Source organism: Miscanthus floridulus, chromosome 1 (assembly GCF_019320115.1).
Source record: "Miscanthus floridulus cultivar M001 chromosome 1, ASM1932011v1, whole genome shotgun sequence".
Classification (NCBI taxonomy): Eukaryota; Viridiplantae; Streptophyta; class Magnoliopsida; order Poales; family Poaceae; genus Miscanthus; species Miscanthus floridulus.
In genome coordinates, this window is record NC_089580.1 from 43605653 (window position 1) to 43627847 (window position 22195).

The 22195-nt window shown below is 47.4% G+C and overlaps 1 protein-coding gene and 1 pseudogene across 1 annotated transcript; one reads left to right on the forward strand and one right to left on the reverse strand.

Annotated features, from left to right (window-relative positions):
* The first annotated feature begins 5964 nt into the window (after positions 1 to 5964).
* Positions 5965 to 20282, forward strand: LOC136455734 (uncharacterized). Its single transcript, XM_066455573.1, has 8 exons — positions 5965 to 6334; positions 6427 to 6574; positions 6911 to 7012; positions 7100 to 7245; positions 7332 to 7377; positions 7863 to 8007; positions 12155 to 12271; positions 20209 to 20282. Exons 4-8 carry the CDS (start codon positions 7133 to 7135, stop codon positions 20280 to 20282), a joined length of 495 nt encoding a protein of 164 aa, XP_066311670.1. The 5' UTR covers positions 5965 to 6334; positions 6427 to 6574; positions 6911 to 7012; positions 7100 to 7132.
* Positions 8070 to 9916, reverse strand: LOC136481713 (UDP-glycosyltransferase 72B1-like; annotated as a pseudogene).
* Positions 20283 to 22195: the final 1913 nt, after the last annotated feature.

Below are 22195 nucleotides of genomic sequence, written 5' to 3' on the forward strand. Positions count from 1 at the left end.
GGCTCGGGGGCTACTGTCGGATATCTATGATTGAGAATCTGAGCCAAAGGATTAATGAGTGTCACATCGGCTCATCCGATGGTTAGGGACGCAACTACGGCCTCATTCGACCCCTAGGGGCCGGGCCACGCCTCGTTCGACTCTGAGGACGAGGATTCCGCCTCATCTGACCCCAAGGCATGGGTTGTGACTCTAAGGATGAGGTTTCCACCTCGTCTGACCCCAAGGCATGGGTTGTGACTCTGAGGACAAGGTTTCTGCCTCACCCGCCCCCAAGGTGTGGGCTACGACTCCAAGGATGAGGTTTCCGCCTCGTCCGACCCCAAGGCGTGGGTTGTGACTTTGAGGATGAGGTTTCCGCCTCGTCCAACCCCAAGGCATGGGCTACAACTCCTCCGACCCTAGGACACAGGCTCTGCCTCGTTCGACCCTCGAGGGTCGTATTTCGTCTCGCTTGGCCCCCAGGGTGAGTTTTCCGCCTCGCCCGTCCCCTGGGGGTCAGATTTGCTACCGAACGAAAGTAGTGGCCCCAGGGTGGGACCTAAACCACTTCAACCACTACGGCGTGGAGGCGTACGCCTGGGAGCACGTCTCTAGCATGTCTCGATGCAACTGGTGATCGTATCAGGCCATGCTGGGAGACTCACGTAGCCCACCACATCAACAGGCCAGCACCGTGCTACCAACTCCCTGCTTGACCACTGTTCAATGTCAGTCGACTGGCGTTAGTTGATTAGCACTGTATCGCCAGCCTCCCGTATGGCCTCTATCAGGGGACCCTTTGACCATTCCGTCTGCTCGGATGGGATGGAAGACAAGAACGACGTACGACGCCTGCATGTATGCTGCAGCGGCCAACAGGACCCCGATGCGACGCCACTGCCACCACGATCTACAAGGTCGGCGAGACCCGCTCAAAGAGGAGAACGGCACACCCCTAGGAGCCTTATTTCTCTTTCCTTTTTCCCTCTTCCTCTGTCTCGGTCTCGGGTATCCTGTTTGCTCCCCTTGGTCAATAAAAGGGAAGGCAGGGCACCATTCAGAAGAGAGTTCAATCGACCGATAGATTGAGCAGTAGAAGCATCGAGCAATCGAACCACAGAGACTTGGGAGCTCCTTCCTCTCTCGTCAGTTTGTAACCCCCTACTACAAGCTCAGTGCTAGTAACACGAGCAGCCCGAAACTGGACGTAGGGACATCCAGTCCGAACTAGTATAATCCTTGTGTCCTCTTAGCACACCATCCGGGTCAGACGCGCAATATATAAATTTACTCGTTGGGTTTACTCGAAACATCGACAAATAATGGCTCGTTTTCTGTTACATTCATGTACAAATACCTAGTCAATAACGGGATTAAGGTTACCCAGGAAATTTGGTATATGAAAGTGCCTCTGAAGATTATGATTTTTCTTTGGTTCTTAAAGAAGGGGTGATACTAACAAAAGACAATCTTGCTAGAAGGAATTGAAATGGTAGTAAGGCTTGTTGTTTTTGTAGCACACCTGAAACTATCCAACACTTGTTTTTTGATTGCCATTATGCCAGTTTTCTTTAGCGTGCTGTGTTTGTTTTGCCAGTTTTCTTTAGCGTGCTGTGTTTGTTTTGTTTGGCATTAATCCTCCAAGGAACACGAACCATCTTTTCAATAGTTGGTCTAAGCTAGGAGGTTCCAACCATAATCATCTTTTATTGACTGGGGCTACGACGTTTTGCTGGGCAATATGGATCATAAGGAACGATGTGGTTTTTGATAAAGGTTACCCAAAAACTTTTTGCAGGTTCTTTTTAGGGGAACATACTGGTTACGGTTTTGGGCTCTATTGCAGTGCTCGGATGACGGCAAGGAACGCTTGCAAGCTACTAGAATCGAGAGCCATGAAGTTCTTCGCATCGCATGGATGGTCTTTCATTTACCGTCTTGGATTTTAGTTTTGAACATGTAATAAGTTTTAATTATGGGTGTGCTACTGTAATAAGTTTGGACCGATGCTTCTTCTTTTTAGAAGAAGGCTGAAGCCGGAAATTTTCCATTATCTAAAAAAAAGTTATCTGATCTTAATAATTACTTTGTTTTTCTGTTTGCTCCATGAATTGTGAGCACCTATCCATGAATTCAGCTGATATACAATTGATGTACTCAAGTTGGCCAGCTCTTCTCGCTACCCTCAGCTTTCCTTACCATCAATCACCTCTAATTTATTATTCTTTAATTCAGGTTCTACTGTTTTCGGTTTAGACCATAGTGCGTAGTATCCTTGGTTAACAATTACACCGGCTCTTTGGTGTGTGCATATTCTGATTGGTTTGGGTATACATTTTTTATCGCAAAGTCTAAATCCATTGCTATATATTAACGCTACAGCTCTGGGTACGTAACCATGGTACTATATGCCTCTACAACATTGTCTAAAATTGGTTGTCTCGTATTGTTTTCATATTTACTAATTTAGTTTATGTTTTCTCATATTTACGAATGTATATTCCACGTCCTCAGTGTTGTCTTCTTCCTCGAGCTACTCATCTTTTATGATCGTAATCAGTCTGATGGAACATATTCCCATAACAAGCCTCGCTTGCCAGGTGCACGGCTTTATCAAACATTGAAAATTCTTCCGTTCATAGCAAAATGAGTATCCATGTCCAACTGAAACAGCCTTATACTATGTTAACATTATCCTGTGAAGTGCTAAAATGACAGCACATATATAACTAATGTTACCGATCTTTTGGTTCCATGTGTAATAAAATGATGCGCTATAATTCCGCCTTGCTGGACCGTGTACCTGCTAGTAGTTCCTAGATAGTTTAGCCATGTGCACCATCGAGAACGTTTACAGCTACTAATTAAGCTATAGGACTCATGATTTTTAATGTGTTTGTACGCCAAAATTTTGAACTCAAGTATCACGCGAAGAGATTGGAGGTTATATTTTTCACTTTTTAAAAAAGATGTAGAGGCCTATGATGAACAATCGTATATAAAAAAAAACTCAACATGAGGTGGCCTGACAGCCGTCCGGATTTTCGGCTTATGGTAGAGGCCTCTCACGCAGGTTGAAAAAACCCCCCCAACCCGGTACCATGTCCGTACGTAGGGGCTCGTAACCTTGTAAGTGGACCGGTGCCTACAAGCCTGTGTTTTGGGACATGAGGCAAACGAGGAGATTTTTTCACCTCCTGCGCTGCAAATTCGCTTCCGTATGTCCACCGGAGTGTTGGAGCAGCCGATCTAGCATCCTTGGGCTAAACAACTGTATATATAGTACTAGAATTCTATAATCTACCCATACACAGAGCTGGCCGTAAAGTGTCTACCCTGTCGTTGTTGAGAAAAAAAAAAGAAAAAGAAATAGAAAAAAAGAAGTCTACTTTGTAATAAAATTTTTTTTAGATCTACTATGTGCTGCAGAACGGAACGGTAAGGAGAGGATGAAGTTCGAGTCATATTGGTTGGGCCACGTGCCCAACTTAAATGGGCCAGATCAGGGCCTAGTCTGTGGCCTAGTTGAAAACTGTCAATGCTTCCTCCTGCTTGGGTGGCCCAGATTTCGCCCGTCTTCGGCTGGATGGAGACAATCGACGGAATTCTTCCGGTCCGAACGGCCGGCCGGAAGCCGTGCACCAAACAGCCGCGTGAAGTTTGGCGGGAATCTCCGTCCGCAGCGCGCCGAACAGCCAGCGGACGTAATCACGGCCCACACAAGAGCAGGAACGACCAGGCCCACGACAAGAGCAGTTGGGTGGGTTGTCGTTCTTTTTTTTTGTTTTGTTTTCTTTTTCTTTCTGTTTTCTGACGTATTTATATTTTTCATTTTCTAGTATTTTTATATTTTGTTTATTCATTTTATAATTTGAAACTGAGGAGTATATTATACTAATTATTTTATTTTATTTTTTTCTTTTTGTGCTTCATTTACTTTATATTATTATTTCCTATTTTGTTTTATGTGTTTTTTTTATTTTTTTATCTTTCTTTTATTTATTTTTTCCTTTCCTTTCCTTATTATGTTTTCTTTCCATATCTTTCTTTTTGTTTTTTCCTTTTATGTTATTTTTTATTTTCATTTATTTATTTTTTGTTTTTACTATAATTAATTATTCTGTTTGTTTTATTTTATTTATATTTTATCATTTTTCCTTTCTTTTTCTTTTATACATTTTAGTATAGTGTGATGTTTTGTGATGTATTTTATGATGTTGACGTAATATATATGTGATGTTCTGTGATGTATTTTATGATGTTTTTTTTATGTATTTGTCATGTTCACATAATATGCATGTGATGTTTTGTGTTATAGTTTGTGATGTTCACATAGTATATATATGTGATGTTCTAGATGTATTTTTCTGATGTTCACATGGTATACATTTAATGTTCTATGTTTTATTTTTGTGATGTTCACATGGTATACATGCGATGTTCTAAGATATACTTTTGGATGTGCACATAGTATAAGTTTAATGTTCCATGATTATCTTATGAGATAGTGTATGATATATTTTTCTGGTTTGATATGATTTAGCAACGAAAAAATTTCATATTTATTGCAAACACTAATGTGCTATAGTGGTAGGAGAATGATACCATAGACCATGGGTCTTGAGTTCAATTCTGTGCAAGCGCACTATTTTACTATTATTTGATTTGTGAATGTTTCTTATTTTCTGTAGCCGGAGAAAGAAGCGCGCAGGAAAAAGTTGCGAGCACAAAAATTATTTAAATAAGTTGTCGAGAATTAATTACCGGGCTAAAAAAAGCTGGCGGGGCGGGAAAGTTGTGAGCGCCAAAATTAATTGCCGAACGGAGCTTACCGTCCAAAAAAGGGTGTTTGGATCCAGCTACTAAAATTTAGAAGGTGTGTCGGGAAGAAGTTGCATGGAGTGTTCGGATACTAATAAAAAAATAAATTACATAATTCGTCAATACTCCACGACGAATTTTTTAAGCCTAATTAATCCATCATTAGCACATGTTTACAGTAGCAAAACATTGTCAAATCATGGACTAATTGGGCTCAAAAGATCCGTCTCGTAAATTAGTCGTAAACGATGTAATTAGTTTCGTAATTAGTCTATATTTAATACTTCATGCATATATTCAAACATCCAAACACCCCCAAACTAGCACGCCCCGACAATCGAGCGCACTGCTCTGGAGCTATGCCAAAATTAATTGCTAGACGCAGCTTACCGTCAGAATGAGCGGTAAGCTAGCACACCCCGACAATCAAGCGCACTACTTTAGAGCTACGTCAAAGGGGTCTTTAGTTCTCAACGAGATCTAGATATAAGAAGATTATGTAGGAGCCCAAATAATTCATAAATAATGGCATGCCTAAAAGAAGAAATATGGGACCCAGATGTACATTTGAATCAAAAACACCTACGAAACCGTTGCGGACTATTTCAGCAGAGGTGACGGTGGTAATTTATCACGTTTTGAAAGTTAAGAATCAGATTTTATCCTTTTATTTTTCTTAGCACAAATTCACCAGGACAACAGACATCTCTTATTATCAAACCGAGAGAGTTTGGCCGCCAGCCAGGGTGGCCACGTCGCCCGAAATTCACCTGGCCGTCCGATTCTGCGATCCACGGTCCGTGTTGCGTCCGCCCCTCGCTACAGTTCGGGCCGCCCGCTAGGAAACCCTCGCCGGCTCTCCCCGACCCCGATGCCTTCCTCTCCGCTCACGAGCCGACGGCGCGGGCAGACCTCGGCGGTGGCCGGCCATCCGCGCGGCGGCGGCCACCCTCCTCCTCCTCCTCTTCCTCCTCCTCGTCCACCACCACCGCCACCACGCCCCTTCCTCCTCGCGACGTGAGCCAGCGGGTCGCAGCAGTGCGAGCGCCGGCCTAGGGTTTGGCCCCTCTGTCACCGGTCGTCCCCACGGCCGCGCGCCCACGTCGGCGGCGCGAGCAGACCTCCACGATGGCCGCTGCGCGGGCTGGACGGTGGCACACGTCCGCGAGCTGGCCCCCGCTGCCCCCCCCCGCAGGTGGCCGCTGCCGTGCCTGCCACCCCGACGCGCCTTCGTCACGCAGGTTCGCCTCTCCTCCTGGGCTTCGCATCAAGACAGTTTGAGCTCCATGCATTTTCTTCTGATCCTTTTGCTGGTCATACCTTTCAAGTTCTGATGTTAGGTATATATTCAGTACATGTTCTCTTTCCCTACCTTTTCCAAAATTCCCTTCTCTGTAATGTTACCATTTCAACTTACAGAACATATAAGGTGGAAAGGCCTACCATCTTGTCATGTGTGTCAGGTCAACACAACCATCAGAGCTGACAGTTCAATTGACAAGCTCTGATGGGTTACAGACCCTGGTTTCAGGTACGATAGCGTTAGTATATTTTGTCTTGGTATTTAGGCAGCAGAAAATATTTCTGGTATTCACAGTAACTGATAGTATTGCCCTGTTGTAGAGTTTCTGGCACATCAAATTGGACAGAACTGGAGCGAAAATTGGTTGCTAAAGGCACGAATAGAACTTCAGGCCTTCGAATAACAGCTAGGAAGAAAGGCATTGTATCGTTTGATCAAGTATCACTCATGCCTGCAGACACATACAAGGTATAGTATAACTTTTGTTCTCTATGGTATGAGAAATAGAAATCAAGCTGAGAAAAAAAGGTATACAATTTAAAGCATACATGCAGTAAAACAACTTTGTTTGGCAATGCAATCCTAGTATCTGAACCAAAACACGTTTACAAAGTTTGTAGCCACATTTAGAACTACAGCAGCCAGCTAACTGTCGTTTATAGCTAACTTTACTGCTTTGGTTTGTTTGATGAATTTAATGCATACATAAGTGAATTTGATAGCGTCCTACCATACAGCCATGCTTATATGGTTGTGCATAAGTTGATCTGCGTATTTAACAACGGTTCTTCTTTATTCATGCAGGGACATGGTTTCCGCACAGAACTTATAACCATGCTTTTGGATTTAAAACCACGATTCATGAGATTTCCTCGTAATGAGATGTGTTTTCTTAATTAAAATCAGGTAATTGATGTTTGTACGTATATGATATATTGATAAGTGTGCAGACATATTTGTGATGATTTACTAGATTGCATACAACTCTTGTAGGTGGTTGCTTTGTTGAAGGCAACTGGTTAACAAATGCTTTCAGATGGAAGGAAACTATTGGTCCATGGGAAGAAAGGCCTGGGCACTATGGCGACGTTTGGAATTACTGGACCGATGATGGCCTTGCCTTTTATGAGTTTGTACTGGTAAAATTTGATTGATGTCATCTGATTTTGCTTCTTTTGGTTTCAGCCTAGCTGATCATATCTTTGTTCTGAACTGTTCACAACAGCTTGCTGAAGACCTGGGGGCTCTCTAAGTTTGGGTCTTCACTGCTGGTAGGTGGTGTTTGTGATTTGACAGTGTTTATGATTTGACAGAAAACCCCCTTTTTGTTTTATGTTTAATCATCATCATCATACCCATTAAGTTCGAATTCTTCTCTTGAATTTACGTATCAGCCACAATGATGGACTTGATATGATTGAACCTTTCGTTAAGGTATATATAATCGTTTGTTGTTTGCATGTTGTAACATAAAAATTTTCTCCTCCTGTGTTGGAATATCATCGATCATTGTCTTCTGCTTTTTTCCTGGATTTTGTATAGGTTTTAAACCAATGTAGCTCATTTTTATCTCTGGAATCTGGAGTCTTTTGATCAGCAAGCTCAGTTCCGGTAGCCTCAATGATCTTTTCAAAGAAAAATCATATAAAGACTATTTTTTTTCAAGAATCTGAATGACGACCACATGTACTGTGCATTTCTTGATGATTTTAATTATTACATGCTCTATTTCATGAGTTTGTTTTTCCTGATATAGGATGCTTTGGACGGCCTTGAGTTTGCAATGGGAAGTGAGGAGTCAACGTGGGGTTCTATTAGAGCTGCAATGGGTCATCCAGAACGATTCCCACTGAAGTATGCTGCAATTGGAAACGAAGAATGTCTTAAGGAGTTTTACCAAGGTACATAAAATCATTATCGATTGGCTTTAATATTGAACAGCTACCATGAATGTCCTACTCTGACCCTGATATTATTTAATTCTGCTTAAGTAGAAAATTACATCAAATTCTATTATTCTATAATTTACTTTTTTTTTGCGCTGCTTGTGATTCATCCTTGGCCGGATCCGTCGGCTGCATGGCTGCATTTCTTCGCTCCCCATTCAATCTGAATCAGGTGCAAAAAAATTCTCTTTATCTCCTTTGCTACCTTGTCGGCGCGCGAGGGCGCGCGTGATGGACTAGTCAACATCATCACGATTCACGACGACGAAACGACAGATACTTTGCCAAGCGCACCCGCCGTCCACCTGCCGACGACCTCGTCCAACGTCCGGCGCGACGATCCATCCGGCGCCCACGCCAGGTCCGCCGCTTGCTGCAGGTCCCCCGTCCGGCGCCGCACGGCGCGCCCATCCTCCCCCTCCATCAGCTCCCTCACCGCCGCCGCGATCTGCTCGCGCCCAGCCAGCCCGTCGTCCGTGCGGACGCGCAGCCGCAGTGCCACGCCCACGTTCTCCGACAGGACCACGGCGTTCATCCGCTGCTCCGCGTACAGCGGCCACGCCACCATCGGCACGCCGGACAAGACGCTCTCCAGCGTCGAGTTCCACCCGCAGTGGGACACGAAGGCGGCCGTCGCCGGGTGGGACAGCACGCGCACCTGCGGCGCCCACGACGCCACGGCGAGGCCACGCCCCCGGGTCCTCTCCAAGAACCCCTCTGGAAGCCAAGCCAAGGGATCGTTCTCGTCGCCACCGCCACGGGATTTCCGACCCATGCCGTCGGAGTGCTCGCCCTCCAGGCTTGGCATGCGCACGATCCAGAGGAACCTGTGCCCGCTGTCCTCCAGCCCGGCGGCGAGCTCCGCCGTCTGCTCCACGGACAGCGTGCCGGCGCTCCCGAAGGAAACGTACACCACGGATCCCGTCGGCTGCCGATCCAGCCACTCTATGCACGGCGACAACACGCCGCCTTCGTCGGAGCTTGACCTGACGAACGGGCCCACCGGGTAAGCCGGCGGGAACCTGCCTTGCTCTGCCGCCTTCTTAAACTCCTCCACGGTCGCCGGATCCATCTCGTAGAAAGTGTTCACCAAGAAGCCGGCAGCGGTTCGGTACCGGCGGCCCACGTGGATGAGTTGCGCGTAGACCGGTTCCTTGCTGTATCGGAACCCACTCGGCACGTCCTCGAGGCGTAGCGACACGCCCCCGGGAAGCGGGAGAGGGTCCGGGAGGGTCGCGATACTCGCCGGCGCCGGCGCCATCGTTGAGCTCCACGGCGCTTCGCATGACGGAGAGCACGCTGAGGTTGCTGGGGAAGAAGATGTACCCCGGGACGCCGAGCTCGGAGGCGAGGGGCAGCGCCGCGGTGGCAAAGAAGTCAGGCACCAGCGCGGCCAGCGGGGCGGCGGTGTTGCCAACGTCGTGGAGTAGAGCCCGAAGGTGCGGGATGGAGCGGCCGATCACCTCGAGGAGCACGGTCTCGATGCGGGCATCGGCGGGGAGGTCGTCGAGCGGGACTGCAGGGAGCGTGGCGGTGGAAACGTTCGCCGCGCGGAGGGAGGAAAGGACGGCGGCGGAGTGCGCGTCAGGGTCCCCGGAGAGGTCGGCGAAGGTGACGAGCGTGGCCGCGAGGGCGTGGTGCGCCACGAGGCGCCGCGCCAGCTCGGCCGTCGGCATGAGGTGGCCTGCGCCGGGGCTAGCCACAAGCACGACGTGCGGCCGGTCGGGGCGTGGCCCGGCGGCGGCTGCGCTGGTGGTTACCGACGCCATGGATGGATCGCCCAGGCTTGGGCAGCAGGCTGCTACAGCGCCGTGATGCAAAGCACGACTGCACGAGACCCGCGTGGTTGCTGTTGCTGCTTGTATCTGAGAGCATGGGAGTCTGTTCGCTGCAGACAGCTCTATTAGTAATTTTGACAGTACCCACATTGCTCCGTTTTTTACTCTTTGATTGATGAAAACGTGAGGAGACGGTATTGGATATTTGGATTTGGTCATTTGTGGAGCACAACCAGATTGACCCGTTCGGCTGCACTGCTACGGCGGCTGCCGCTGTATTCGTTGCGAAAATAAAATACTATAGTACGGCTGCCGCTGAATTCCGTTTCGTTTAGTTTTTTTTAAAATTTAGTTAAAATTTCATGAAAACTTGAAATATTTTACCAAAATTTCAACCGGTTTTCGCGTTTTTTTTTTTGTTTCTATCGCCACCCTCAGGTATTTATGTTTCAGCCGGTAGGGTGAAACTTCTAAATTTTTATCATATATATTTTAGCTAGTAGCTATAATAATCATATATTACAGATCCTCTTTATTTTGTTCCGACTTTGCCCCCAGATGATATTTGGCTTCATCCGACCGGATCGCTTCCCAAATGGTCCGTGGAGACCAAAAATCGCTTCCCAATCATTTCGTCATCTTTGGTGCGATGGAGAGGTAGTTGCCCTAGCCAGCCAGGAGCCAGATGGCTAGAGAAGCGGAAGAAGAAGAGGCGGTGGTGGTTGAACGAACCAAAGGAAAGCGCTGTCTTCTCTTCTATTGTACTCCCGTACGCACGCACTTGGTTCAATGACAAGGGCCTCTTCGTTTGAACTTATCAGCCAACTTATCAGATAGAATCTACAATATTTTTTCTCACAACAAAACAGTTTTAGCCGGCGCCCGAAAGGGGCGGTCGCTGGAGTGCGATGGGGTTTACGTACACCCTACACCAGCCGAGCGCGAGGCCGGACAGCGACTGGTGTAACACCATCGGAGTTACATTGTACAGTTTTTGCTAAAACCATGTTATGAGCATCATGTTTATGTATTATTGCATGTGCTAAAATGAGAAATTAAATTTTGTTGCACTAATTTTCAAATTGAGCTCTAATTTATTCCTTATCCAACTATTCTCCCGCAGCTCAAATCACTTTCATTCATCCTAATTCAACTTCAGCTCTTATTATTCTTCTCCTCCTCAATTTCCCATGCACGCACTCAGCACTCGCTTCAGTACATTCTTTGGCAGGACACAGTGCTTTTACTTTGTCGTGTCAAGCAAGTCAAGTTGGCAGCATATGATCGACCGACAGCAGCATCGCACACGCTACACATTAATCTTAATCACAAGCTCTGCCCGCTGCGCACGGCGCTTGCTCGCTGCTCAGTTGCTTTGCAAACGCAGCTCAGACACCTTTCCACGCGTCAGCACTGCAGCAACGCAGAATCACTGTTCACCGTAGAAAATACTGTTCATCCAAGCAGCGCGTCGTGGCCAAACAGCGCTTTATTACCTTTAAGCAAGCTAGTTAGCCACTAACCTTACGACGCGTCGCTGTCGCGCCTTCGCTTCTCCTGCCTATAAAAGGACACGCCGAGCCGTTCCGCTTCGCCGCTCACCTTCTTTCTCCCCAAATCAAGTTTCTCTGTCTTGCTCGAGAAAACTGTGCTCTGTCGAACTTCATTCCTGAGCTACAATCGACTGAGGTAGCTAGCCTGCAATAATTCTCTCGTTCTCTAATATTTCCTTGACCCGTGGTCTCCTCCTCCGTTAATTCCTTGACCTGCATAAATGAACCAGCACCCCCCTTCATCACGTTAAGGACCAAAGACTCACAGTCATGTGCTGGTCAACAAGTCCAATAGCATGATTAGCCTCCTCCAATAATATCATTTCTTCACCTCTAGAGCTTAGTTCGTATAGTTCAGTGATACCTTTAGAGTTACTTTATTATTTTGAAACACGTATTATTATTATGGTTATTTAGAGAATGAATTTTTGTGATGTATTGGTAGAAGTGCTAGCCCTAAAAATATTTTACAGTAAGTTCATTGTATTATTATGTGCTCACTGTAATTTTTGTAGCCTTAGAATAGGTTGATAAATATGGTAGCTAGTGCACCTTGTTTTATCATATACATAGTAAATTGATATTAATAATAAGAATGTCTTTAGTTGTTAAGATAATACATGAAATGTTTCATACCTGTTTAGTGGGAATAATAGGTAACTTTGCGTATTAGTCATTAGAGTTAGCTTAGTGGCTTGGTAGATGTATTCTTATTTTAAGAGTTGTTGTTGCCGTATTACTAAGCGTTGCATCATCATTTCATGCATGAAGATAACGAGTTGGTAGAGTTTGTGACTACGGACGAGCAGAAGTGCGAGGAGGTTCTCGTGCAGGAGGGAGTCCCAGAGCCATCAGTTGCTGACTTTGCTGACACCCCGCCTGCCCAAGGCAAGCCCCGATGCATAACTCTTATTTTGAATAATAACTGGATATATATATGTATTGTGCATTTACGTTACAGACATTTTATGAAAATTACGTGCATAAATATATCCACCCATGAGTCCTACTAGTAAAGGTCGAGTAGCTGCTATGCTCAGGATATCGGTAGCGTGGGTAACCTGTCGTTGCTCACAAATAGGCGATAAATATGATCACTCCTGATAAAATGGTGGAAAGAAAAATGGTGACCGGACAGGGATATGGTTGGGTTCTGGTGGGTGTAGAGGGTTCTGTCCTGTGGTCAACAGGGCATAGCTCGGTTACACTTTTTCTCTGTCTGTGTCAATTAAGGACCGGTCGTTGCAATGGACGCGAGGCAAGTCACACATCTATTGTCCCGAGCGCATACTTAGGTATGGGCGCAGGAAAGACTTGTTGCTCTCTTGTCGTGGATCCGGCTCTTTTCGGACCGACTGATTGGAGGCGGAGATGGTGGAGGTCCTTGCACCGCACTGAGTCTGGGACTCAGAAGTGGGGGCTTGGAGTCCAAGTTTAGACGGGGACCTGGACATCCAGGACAGGAGGGTGATTGATTAGTCCTGCTTGTGCCTGGGGTACAAGCATAGAAAGACATGCAGCCCGAGGCCCGTCGGCACGGCCCGTGGCCCAGCCTTTTGGCCCGGCACGGGCATGGCATGGCCCGGTGGCCAGCGGGCTCGTGCCGGCATGGCCCGATGGACCAGGCCATGTCTGGGCCGCCACCCTGGCCCGTGGCATGGCCCGGGCACGTCACGGTGGTGCAGGGCGGCACGGTGACGGCCCAGTGCCCCATTTGGCCCAGCAGCCCATGAAGGCCGGCAACAGCAAATATAAGCGCAACGCAGGAGCCCAGGAGCCCTATGTAGGGTCGAGATGGTGGACTAGAGGGGGGTGAATAGTCTTTTTGAATCTTAATCACGTCGGCTAACCGATACAAATGCGGAATTAAAACTATCGATCTAGCCAAGACTATACCCCACTATATATGTTCACTAGCACCTTGCAAAGATAACAATTATGCAACAAAGGTGCCGGGCTAGTTAGAGCTCTCCTAAACAATTCTAGGAGCAAGGTTACACAAACCTATGCCACTAGTATTTTAAGCAACAAGAGAGCTCCTACACATGCTAGTAAGCAAAAGCACAAGGCTAACAAAGCTCACTAGCAATGCTCAATAACAAGGCAACCAATGCCAAATTAGAGAGCGCAAATACTTAGCTACACAAACTAAGCAATGTGATTAACAAGGTTACACAAACCAAATTAGCCACATAAAGGAGCTACTTCTATGCTACATAAGCAAGAAGATAATTAGCAAGCTACACAAGCTATCTAATTACAAGAGCAACTACACAAGCTTAATATGAATATAAATAATTACAAGCTTGTGTAATGGGGATGCAAACCAACGGGAAGAACAAGGTTGACACAATGATTTTTCTCCCGAGGTTCACGTGTTTGCCAACACGCTAGTCCCCGTTGTGTCGACCACTCACTTGGTGGTTCGGCGGCTAATTAGCATCACCCGCTAAGCCCGCACGTCGGGCGCCGCAAGAACCTACCCCGTAGTGAGGGTAGCTCAATGACACGTTTTACTAGAGTTGCTCTTCGCGGCTCCCGCGGGGCGAGCACAATGCCCCTCACAAGCTCTTCTCTGGAGCCCCGCACAAGCTTCTTGCGGGCTTCAACGGAGACCACCACCAAGCCGTCTAGGAGGTGGCAACCTCCAAGAGTAACAAGCACCACCGGCTTGCAACTCGATCACCTAGTGCCACTCGATGCAACCTCACGATGCAATCGCACTAGAATCGTTCGCTCACACAATCGGATGATCACTATCAAGTATATGTGAGATGGAGGGCTCCTAAGCACTCTCAAGCATGGACACAAAGTCCCCCAAGGTGCTCCACACCAGCCATGGCCGAGGGCCACTTCTATTTATAGCCCCAAGGGCTAAACTAGCCGTTACCCCTTCACTGGGTAAAAATTGGGTCGACCGGACGCTCCGGTTGTGTTGACCGGATGCTGGACCTCAGCGTCCGGTCGCCCGTAGACGGCCACGTGTCCCGATTCCAACGGTCACTTGACCTGACCGGACGCAGCAGCTTCAACTGACCGGACGCTGAACCCCCAACGTCCGGTCGTTTCCAGTAAGGTACCGACCTCGACCAGATGCGTCCGGTCACACTTGATCGGACGCAGCCAGCGTCCGATCACACTCCAGCTTCTGCGTCATCGTACGTCAGCCTGACCGGACGCAGCCAGCCAGCGTCTGGTGCTTTTGGATCCTGCGTCCGGTCACTTGACCGACGCTGGCATCTCCTCCATTCTCTTCACCCTTGTTCAAGTGTGCTAACCACAAGAATTTACATCCGGCGCAATAGAAAATAGGCATTCTATTTTCCCAAAAGCGCCGAATCTCAACCCTGCAAACACCACCTCCTTTGTAAATGTGCCAACACCACCAAGTGTACACCACCATGTGTAAGTGTGTTAGCATTTTCACAATCATTTCTCAAAGGATGTTAGCCACTCAACTTGCCACGCCACTCGATCCTAGCGATAATACAAAGTTAGATCACTCGAGTAGCAATAGATGACCAATATACAAACAAGTTTGTCCCTCTTGATAGTATGGCCATCTATCCTAAACCCGGTCATATACTTCTCTACACACCTATGACCGGTGAAATAAAATGCCCTAGGTTATACCTTTGCCTTGCGCATTCCATTCCATCTCCTTCAATGTTGATGCAACACATGCACCAACATGATCAACAATGATATGATCCACTTCATATCATCATGTGATCATATTGGTTTATTGATCTTGACTTTACTTGCTCTTCACCGTTGCCATCGTCCATCGGCGCCAAGTCTTGCTCAAGCTTCACCGCCACGCGGTCCATCACTCCAAAGCCTTCGACTTGCCCTTTACGCTTGCAACCGGTTCATCAAGCCAAGTCTTGTCTTGATCTTCTCCACCTTGATCACATGACTCAATGTCATGTCTCATGTGCATTTAAGCTCCTTCATCATCACATGTGTGAGCTTTGCAACATCTCCAAGCCATTTTCACCTCCATGGCATATGTTGCTCACACACATGTACCTATGGACTAATCACCTGTGTATCTCACATAAACATAATTAGTCCACCTAAGTTGTCACTCAATTACCAAAACCAAACAAGGACCTTTCACCCTGCCCGGCTGCCCCTAATCCCTCATTCTATCCCGGCCTCCCCAATCCCTAACCCTAATCCTCATTCTCTCTCGCTCGCTCGCTCGCTCTCGCTCTGCTCTAGATCTCGATCCACCGCCGCCACCGCCATCAGCCCCATCCTCGGCTCTGGTGACCTCGCCGGCGCTCCTCCACTCCACCTCGCTAACCCCGTCATTCGCCGCCGCGTAGCCGTCTCTCTCGCTCGCTCCACCTCGCTCTCGCTCTGCTCTAGATCTCAATCCACCGCCGCCACCGCCATCGGCCCCGTCCTCAGCTCCGGTGACCTCGCTGGCGCTCCTCCACTCCACCTCGCTAACCCTATCCGGCTGTCCCCGTCTCCTCCCTCCTTTCCCTCTCCTCTCGCTCTTGGTGAACCGTGAGCCATGTGAGTTCGTGTTCTTCTTCCCTACCCTACCTCGCCCACCTCGCCGTCGATTCTAATCGTTGTCTCCTCCTCCCCACCTTTGGCTCTGGCTTCTTCATCTCCGACACCGGGCTCCGGAGCTCAGGTTCGTCTTGTTCTTCCCTAACCCTAACCCTACTCTTTCTTTGGATCTGCTCGTCAGTTCTTGTTCTCTCTACTCACTCTGTCTCTGTCTTTTTGAGTTGTAGGTTCGTGCCTGACGCCGCGTCCTCCTCTAGAGTGGACATGGCCAGGCTACCGAAGCACCCATCGAGGGGCGGTGCTGGAGCTAGATGTCGGGGTCGGGCTCAGACTGGTGCTGGTGCTAGGCTCGCAACGCGGGGGGCGGATCAGCATCCCCCCTTGTCGACGGTGAGGACCTAGCGCCGCACTCGGACGAGGAGCTAGAAATCGAGAACGACGACTTGCGTGATGACGCGGCCAGTCTGTTCGGCGATGAACAAGGCGAAGGCAACGGCACCGGCACCGGCAGCGGCGATACTGCTGTTGGTGGTGGATAGAAGAAGAAGAGAAGAGGAGAGATAGTCACTAAACTGAAACTTCTTTACATTCAAGATTTGAAGTTCATTATGTCTAACAAAGTAACAATCTAACATTGACATTTTGCAGGTACTTTTGGACTGTGAGTTTGTGACATAGTTGAGGCAGTGAGTCAAGGATCAAGGATGATGGATGGATGAACATGAACTTTTGTAATAGGATAGAAATAGAACTTCTTGCTACTGTGATGTGATCATGTGAACTCACTAAGTCTCACTGTGACTTTGCCACTGATGTTGGCTATTGTAATAGGATAGAACTGAGACTTTGACAATTTAGAGCTGGCTGTACTCTTTTTTTCTTTCTAGGGTTTCTCACAAGGGTAAGTTTTACCTAGAAAGGTTTTTAATGAGACAGCATTGCACAAACAGCTTATTTTGATATTATGATAATATCTCTCTTATGTCCTATTGTCTGTGAAATGGAATCTGTGAACTATGAAAGTGAAACACTTAGAAAATTTGATGAAAAAAGAGAGGTTTTTTGGCAGCCGAGCCATGGGCCGACACGGCCTGGTGAAATTGGCCGTGCTCACTGGGCGGCACGGCACAGAAAAATAGCCCGTGGGCCGTGCCTTGGGCCAGAGGCGCGGCACGAGCACGGCAGCGGCACGGCACGGTGGCCTGTGCAGGCACGACGCCACGTCGGCACGGCACGGCCCGCCGGGCCATCGGGCCGGGCCAGCACGGCCCGATGGCCATCTATAGGTACAAGCGGGGCGTGTGTTTTCGGGACACCTAGTTGGGCACATTGGTTTGCGAATCACCGCCGAATCGGTATGACTTGTCTTGCTTCTAGCATCGTAGTAAGAACTGAAAGTTGAAAGAAGAAGAAATGGAACAGATTGCTCAACTCTTGCTTGAAAGTAAAACATGTGCTTAATAGACTAGATAGATAATAACTTAATACGACTGATAATCATAACATAAATAAGGACTCACTATTAGTATTGCTTTTTGCTAAAAGAAAACCAGCAAACTATGAAGCTTATCATATTCCTTGGAGTCAGGAAATTATTCCCACTAGTCGGATAAGTCTTGCGAGTACATTGTGTACTCAGGGTTTATTTACCACTGTTGCAGGTGATGCATGAGAAGTACCTTTGTGTGGAGGATTCCTCTGGTGGGCTCAGACGGAACCTCGTTCTTATCGCTAGATGTTTATTTTAAATTCCGTTGTTGATCATTCCGCACTCTGACATTTGGTAATGTAATAATGTAATTTTTAAGAAACTCGGATGTATGAGATGGACATGTATTGTAACTCGTTCTCATTATTGGATCCTCAATAAAAATGTGGATCTTTTGGGTTCTCCCTTGGGGTGTGCCCGATGGATACCGCCCGCTGTAGCTTGCTTTCGGGGTGCTTAGTGCCTGATGGAAGGCGAGCATCTCCGTAAACATGTTATTTCGGGCGGTTTACCACAGCTGGCGAGTGGCGACAGCAACACGGACCGCGGACGCGTGGTCAAGCACGAGGAGGGCACATCGCACACCTTGGCAGGCTAGCAGCAGCGGGCGCCACGTAAGCTGGCATCAAGGATCGGTGGTAGGGTGTTCATGGGTTGAGCAACTCAACAGAACCAACCCATTGTTATAAAAAAAATAGAACCAACCCATCGATCCATAGCAATCTAGTCCACGGAAAGATTACCAGACCTCATTTGCCACGCTTATTATATTTATCTCGACAACACACAGAGATTAAAATAAATATGGGTGTGGCCAGAGACTTTATTTGAGTTAGATCGGATTGAGTACTTGGTTAGATTAGATTGAGTTAGACCTCTAGGTTTCACATAATCGTAGATCATTCCACTTTCACACGTATCACCTTGAATTCGCGGAGCGTTCTAGTCGATATGCCTCATAATTAGACTCCACGACTCCGGTTGTAGATTGGGACCATTGTAGCTAGTTCGCGGCCAAGTCCTCGTCACTGGTTAACCGAACACTCCCGGCGCCCGCCTCGCACCACCAGGAGTCCAGGAATAGAATTTCAACGTCGCTGTGTGCATGCTTCTTGGCATGAAGCCACGTTGCTACAGTAAACATTTGTAGAGGCGGCTCATGGGTATTTGTTAGGGCGGTTCAGCCAACCGCTCGTACCAAAGCGTGCCTACAAATAACCGATTTATAGGGACGGATCGTCAGGGGCGGCTCATGATTTATGGCCGCCTGTCGATACGGGACCCATGGGGTTTCCCACAGAGAAGAGAGAAGAAGACCTAGTCCAACTAGGATTCCCTACATGTAATCCTACTAGAACTAGTTACATATAATCCTACTAGGATCTCTACTTTGTAACCGACTAGGACTCCCGCCTCTCCTAGACTATATAAAGGAGGGCAGGGGTCCCTAGATCGGGGGGACAGACATAACCGACAGAACTCACAACCACAACAAATAGCGCAGGGCGCAATATACTATCCACCCCACACTAGACGTAGGGCGCCATGATTTTCCGGTGTACCAAACCAGTATAAATCGTTGTCTCCCTACGTTTACCATCGAGTTCCTGCAAACGCCGATACCCCTCCGAACAAATCACCGTCCCGGGTACCCCGTGACGGGTTGCCGGTGGTAAAACATCGACAGCTGGCGCGCCAGGTAGGGGTTCTCGGTGCTTTGTGTTCGAGATCTCGGTGGACCTTAAGATCAAGACATGCCGCGACTTTCGTCGACTCCCGTCGACAACTTGCCGTAGCTCTAGTCGATCTTATCAACAACTCGCCGTGTTCACACTCATCATCACCATCGTTCGAAGAAAAAAGTCGACCGGTCCTACTCCGATCAACACCAGATGCAGGGTTCTCGGCCTCAACGACCACAGATAGATGTGGCACCCGCACGGGAACCTATCAAGGAACGCAAGCACTGTAAGGCTATGAATAGCAAGCTTGCAACACGCAGAAACAATGATTTCTTGCAAAAGTCAACCAAGTCACCGTACAAACCAAAAGGGATTAGCAAGCGTCAATTATGGAAATAGTTTTTGAGCCGCACTCGGATACGACCACCAAGAGTCCAAGACCGTATACAACTGCGTATACATATACGTTTCAAATTGCTTTGAAGCCACGAGCAAGAGAAGGAAGGAAGCATGCAAGCAAGAAAGCACCACACGTCAAGCAAGTATTCTACCAAAGGAATTACATCACACGTCACCATCCATACGACATGCACATATACAACTCATCTTCACGCGGATTCAAGTCCAACCCAGAAGCAAGTCCTACTCCTACTCGAACAAGCAACAGAAGTTCGTACAAGTCCAGAGCCAATTCTATCCAAGACAAGTATCGAATCAGTGCAGAATAGAGGAATATCAGGTTACGACGTTGTACCAAAAGAACTCGACTACATCAAGCGCGGAAGTAGTCCAAGCCTGAAGCGAGCGATCCGTTCGATGACTCTGATCTAGAAACAAATTGTACTGCTACAACTTCGTATACGAATACATCACGGACATGCAAGAAGCTAACAAACGAAGCAAGCAAGCAAAGCCAAAAGGTGTTTGTGCATTGATTTATACATACGACATGCTCATACGAGAGAAGGTCAAGAAATACAAGCTACACGGTCAATAAAGAGAAGACCACCTACAGCAAGCCGACAAGTCACGAGCAAGCAACCAAATTCTGGGAACCCGGCAACACGTTCCGAGTTGTTTCGAGTACTCGACATGACAGTCACTTGTCTGGTTAAACTCATCAGCAAACAACTCGGATGAGCTGTCCGACGACTTCATCATGCTGTTCGACTACATCAAGCAAGTTGTCGACCCATGAGGGTAGCTAAAAGCTAACACCCGAAACAAAAAGCAAAATGGCTGAAAACATGCCTGAGCATCCCGGACGAGAGCAAAATAGCTGAAAAGACGCTTGAGCTCGCCGATGAGGGTAGCTAAAAGCTAACACCCGAAACAAAAAGCAAAATGGCTGAAAACATGCCTGAGCATCCCGGCCGAGAGCAAAATAGCTGAAAAGACGCTTGAGCCCGCCGATGAGGGTAGCCAAAAGCTAACACCCGAAACAAAAAGCAAAATGGCTGAAAACATGCCTGAGCATCCTGGCCGAGAGCAAAATAGCTGAAAAGACGCTTGAGCCCGCCGATGAGGGTAGCTAAAAGCTAACACCCAAAACAAAAAGCAAAATGGCTGAAAATATGCCTGAGCATCCCGGCCGAGAGCAAAATAGCTGAAAAGACGCTTGAGCCCGCCGATGAGGGTAGCTAAAAGCTAACACCCGAAACAAAAAGCAAAATGGCTGAAAACATGCCTGAGCATCTCGCCCGAGAGCAAAATAGCTGAAAAGACGCTTGAGCCCGCCGATGAGGGTAGCTAAAAGCTAACACCTAAAACTAGTCGACCGAAATTAAGCTTAAAAAGACCCTCTAGCTCTTCGTTCCGAAAAGCAAGAGGCTCGGGGGCTACATCCAGATAGGAATATTTTTTCCTCAGAAAAGCACAAGCGCCACTCAAGAAAGCACTCGGATACCGAAGTTTATGACGTTCGGGAAGCAATAGCGAGCAAAAGATTAAGATATATGCATATATACACTGAATACACATGCACATACGGATCTGCGTGCATGCAAATGAGGAAGCCATCAATTTACTGGACACATAAATCATGATGGGACACGAACGATCCAACAAGGTGCAAGCACACGTCAAGTCATATGCAGGGCGTCATCACATCTACAACTCCGAAATATCAAAGCCAAATCAAAACCAAGCCACGAGCAGCAAGCCGTCCGAGACCAAAGATAGCAACCTGTCCGTTCGAATGTCCGACTACTTCGAACACACGAGATGTCCAACCGTGCATCAAGACAGATAACAAGCAAACCAAGACTGACTACTCGGCCGAGAAGTCCGAGTACTCGGATATGATTTAAGCAAGAAGAACACGCGATCTACATAACAACTCGGATACGGAAGCCAAGCCAAAAAGTGGAAGGCACACAAGAAAACCCAAAGCTACAGGCTAGACAAAAGTAGAAACAACCTGGTTTGATCAAAAAAGAACGCCGATGAGGTACGGCAAGAACCAAGACAAGCTCCGGATTGATTAGAAAACAACCCGGATGAGGTACATACAAATTCAGAAAGAACCCGGATTGATCAGAAAACAACCCGGATGAGGTACATACAAGTTCAGAAAGGACCTGGATGAAGTGCAAACAACCTGGAAGAGGTGCGGCAAGAACCAAGACAAGATCAGAAAGAACCCGGATGAATCAAAAACAACCTGGAAGAACATTTCAGAAAGAACCCAGATTGATAAAAAAACAACCCGGATGAGGTACATACAAATTCAGAAAGAACCTGGACGAAGTGCAAACAACCTGGAAGAGGGACATCAAGAACCAGAGAAGTCTAGAAACGACCTCGTTGAATAAAAAATAACTCGGAAGAGCATCACGGCTTAGTCAAAAAACTAAGCTCGGGGGCTCGGCATTCGCTTCAACTATGCTCGGGGGCTCGAATTCAAGGATGAAAGACCAAGAATACAAGTACTCAAGACTACAACAAAGACAATACATCAAGACCCTTTATCCGATTTCTATTCTAAAGAAAAGTACTCGGAGAAGGCTCGGGGGCTACGGGATACATAACCCCAAAAATTTTTTGAAGACAAGAATCTGGACCCTCCAACTTTTGCAAGCAAAAGCAAGAGGCTCGGGGGCTACACTCAGT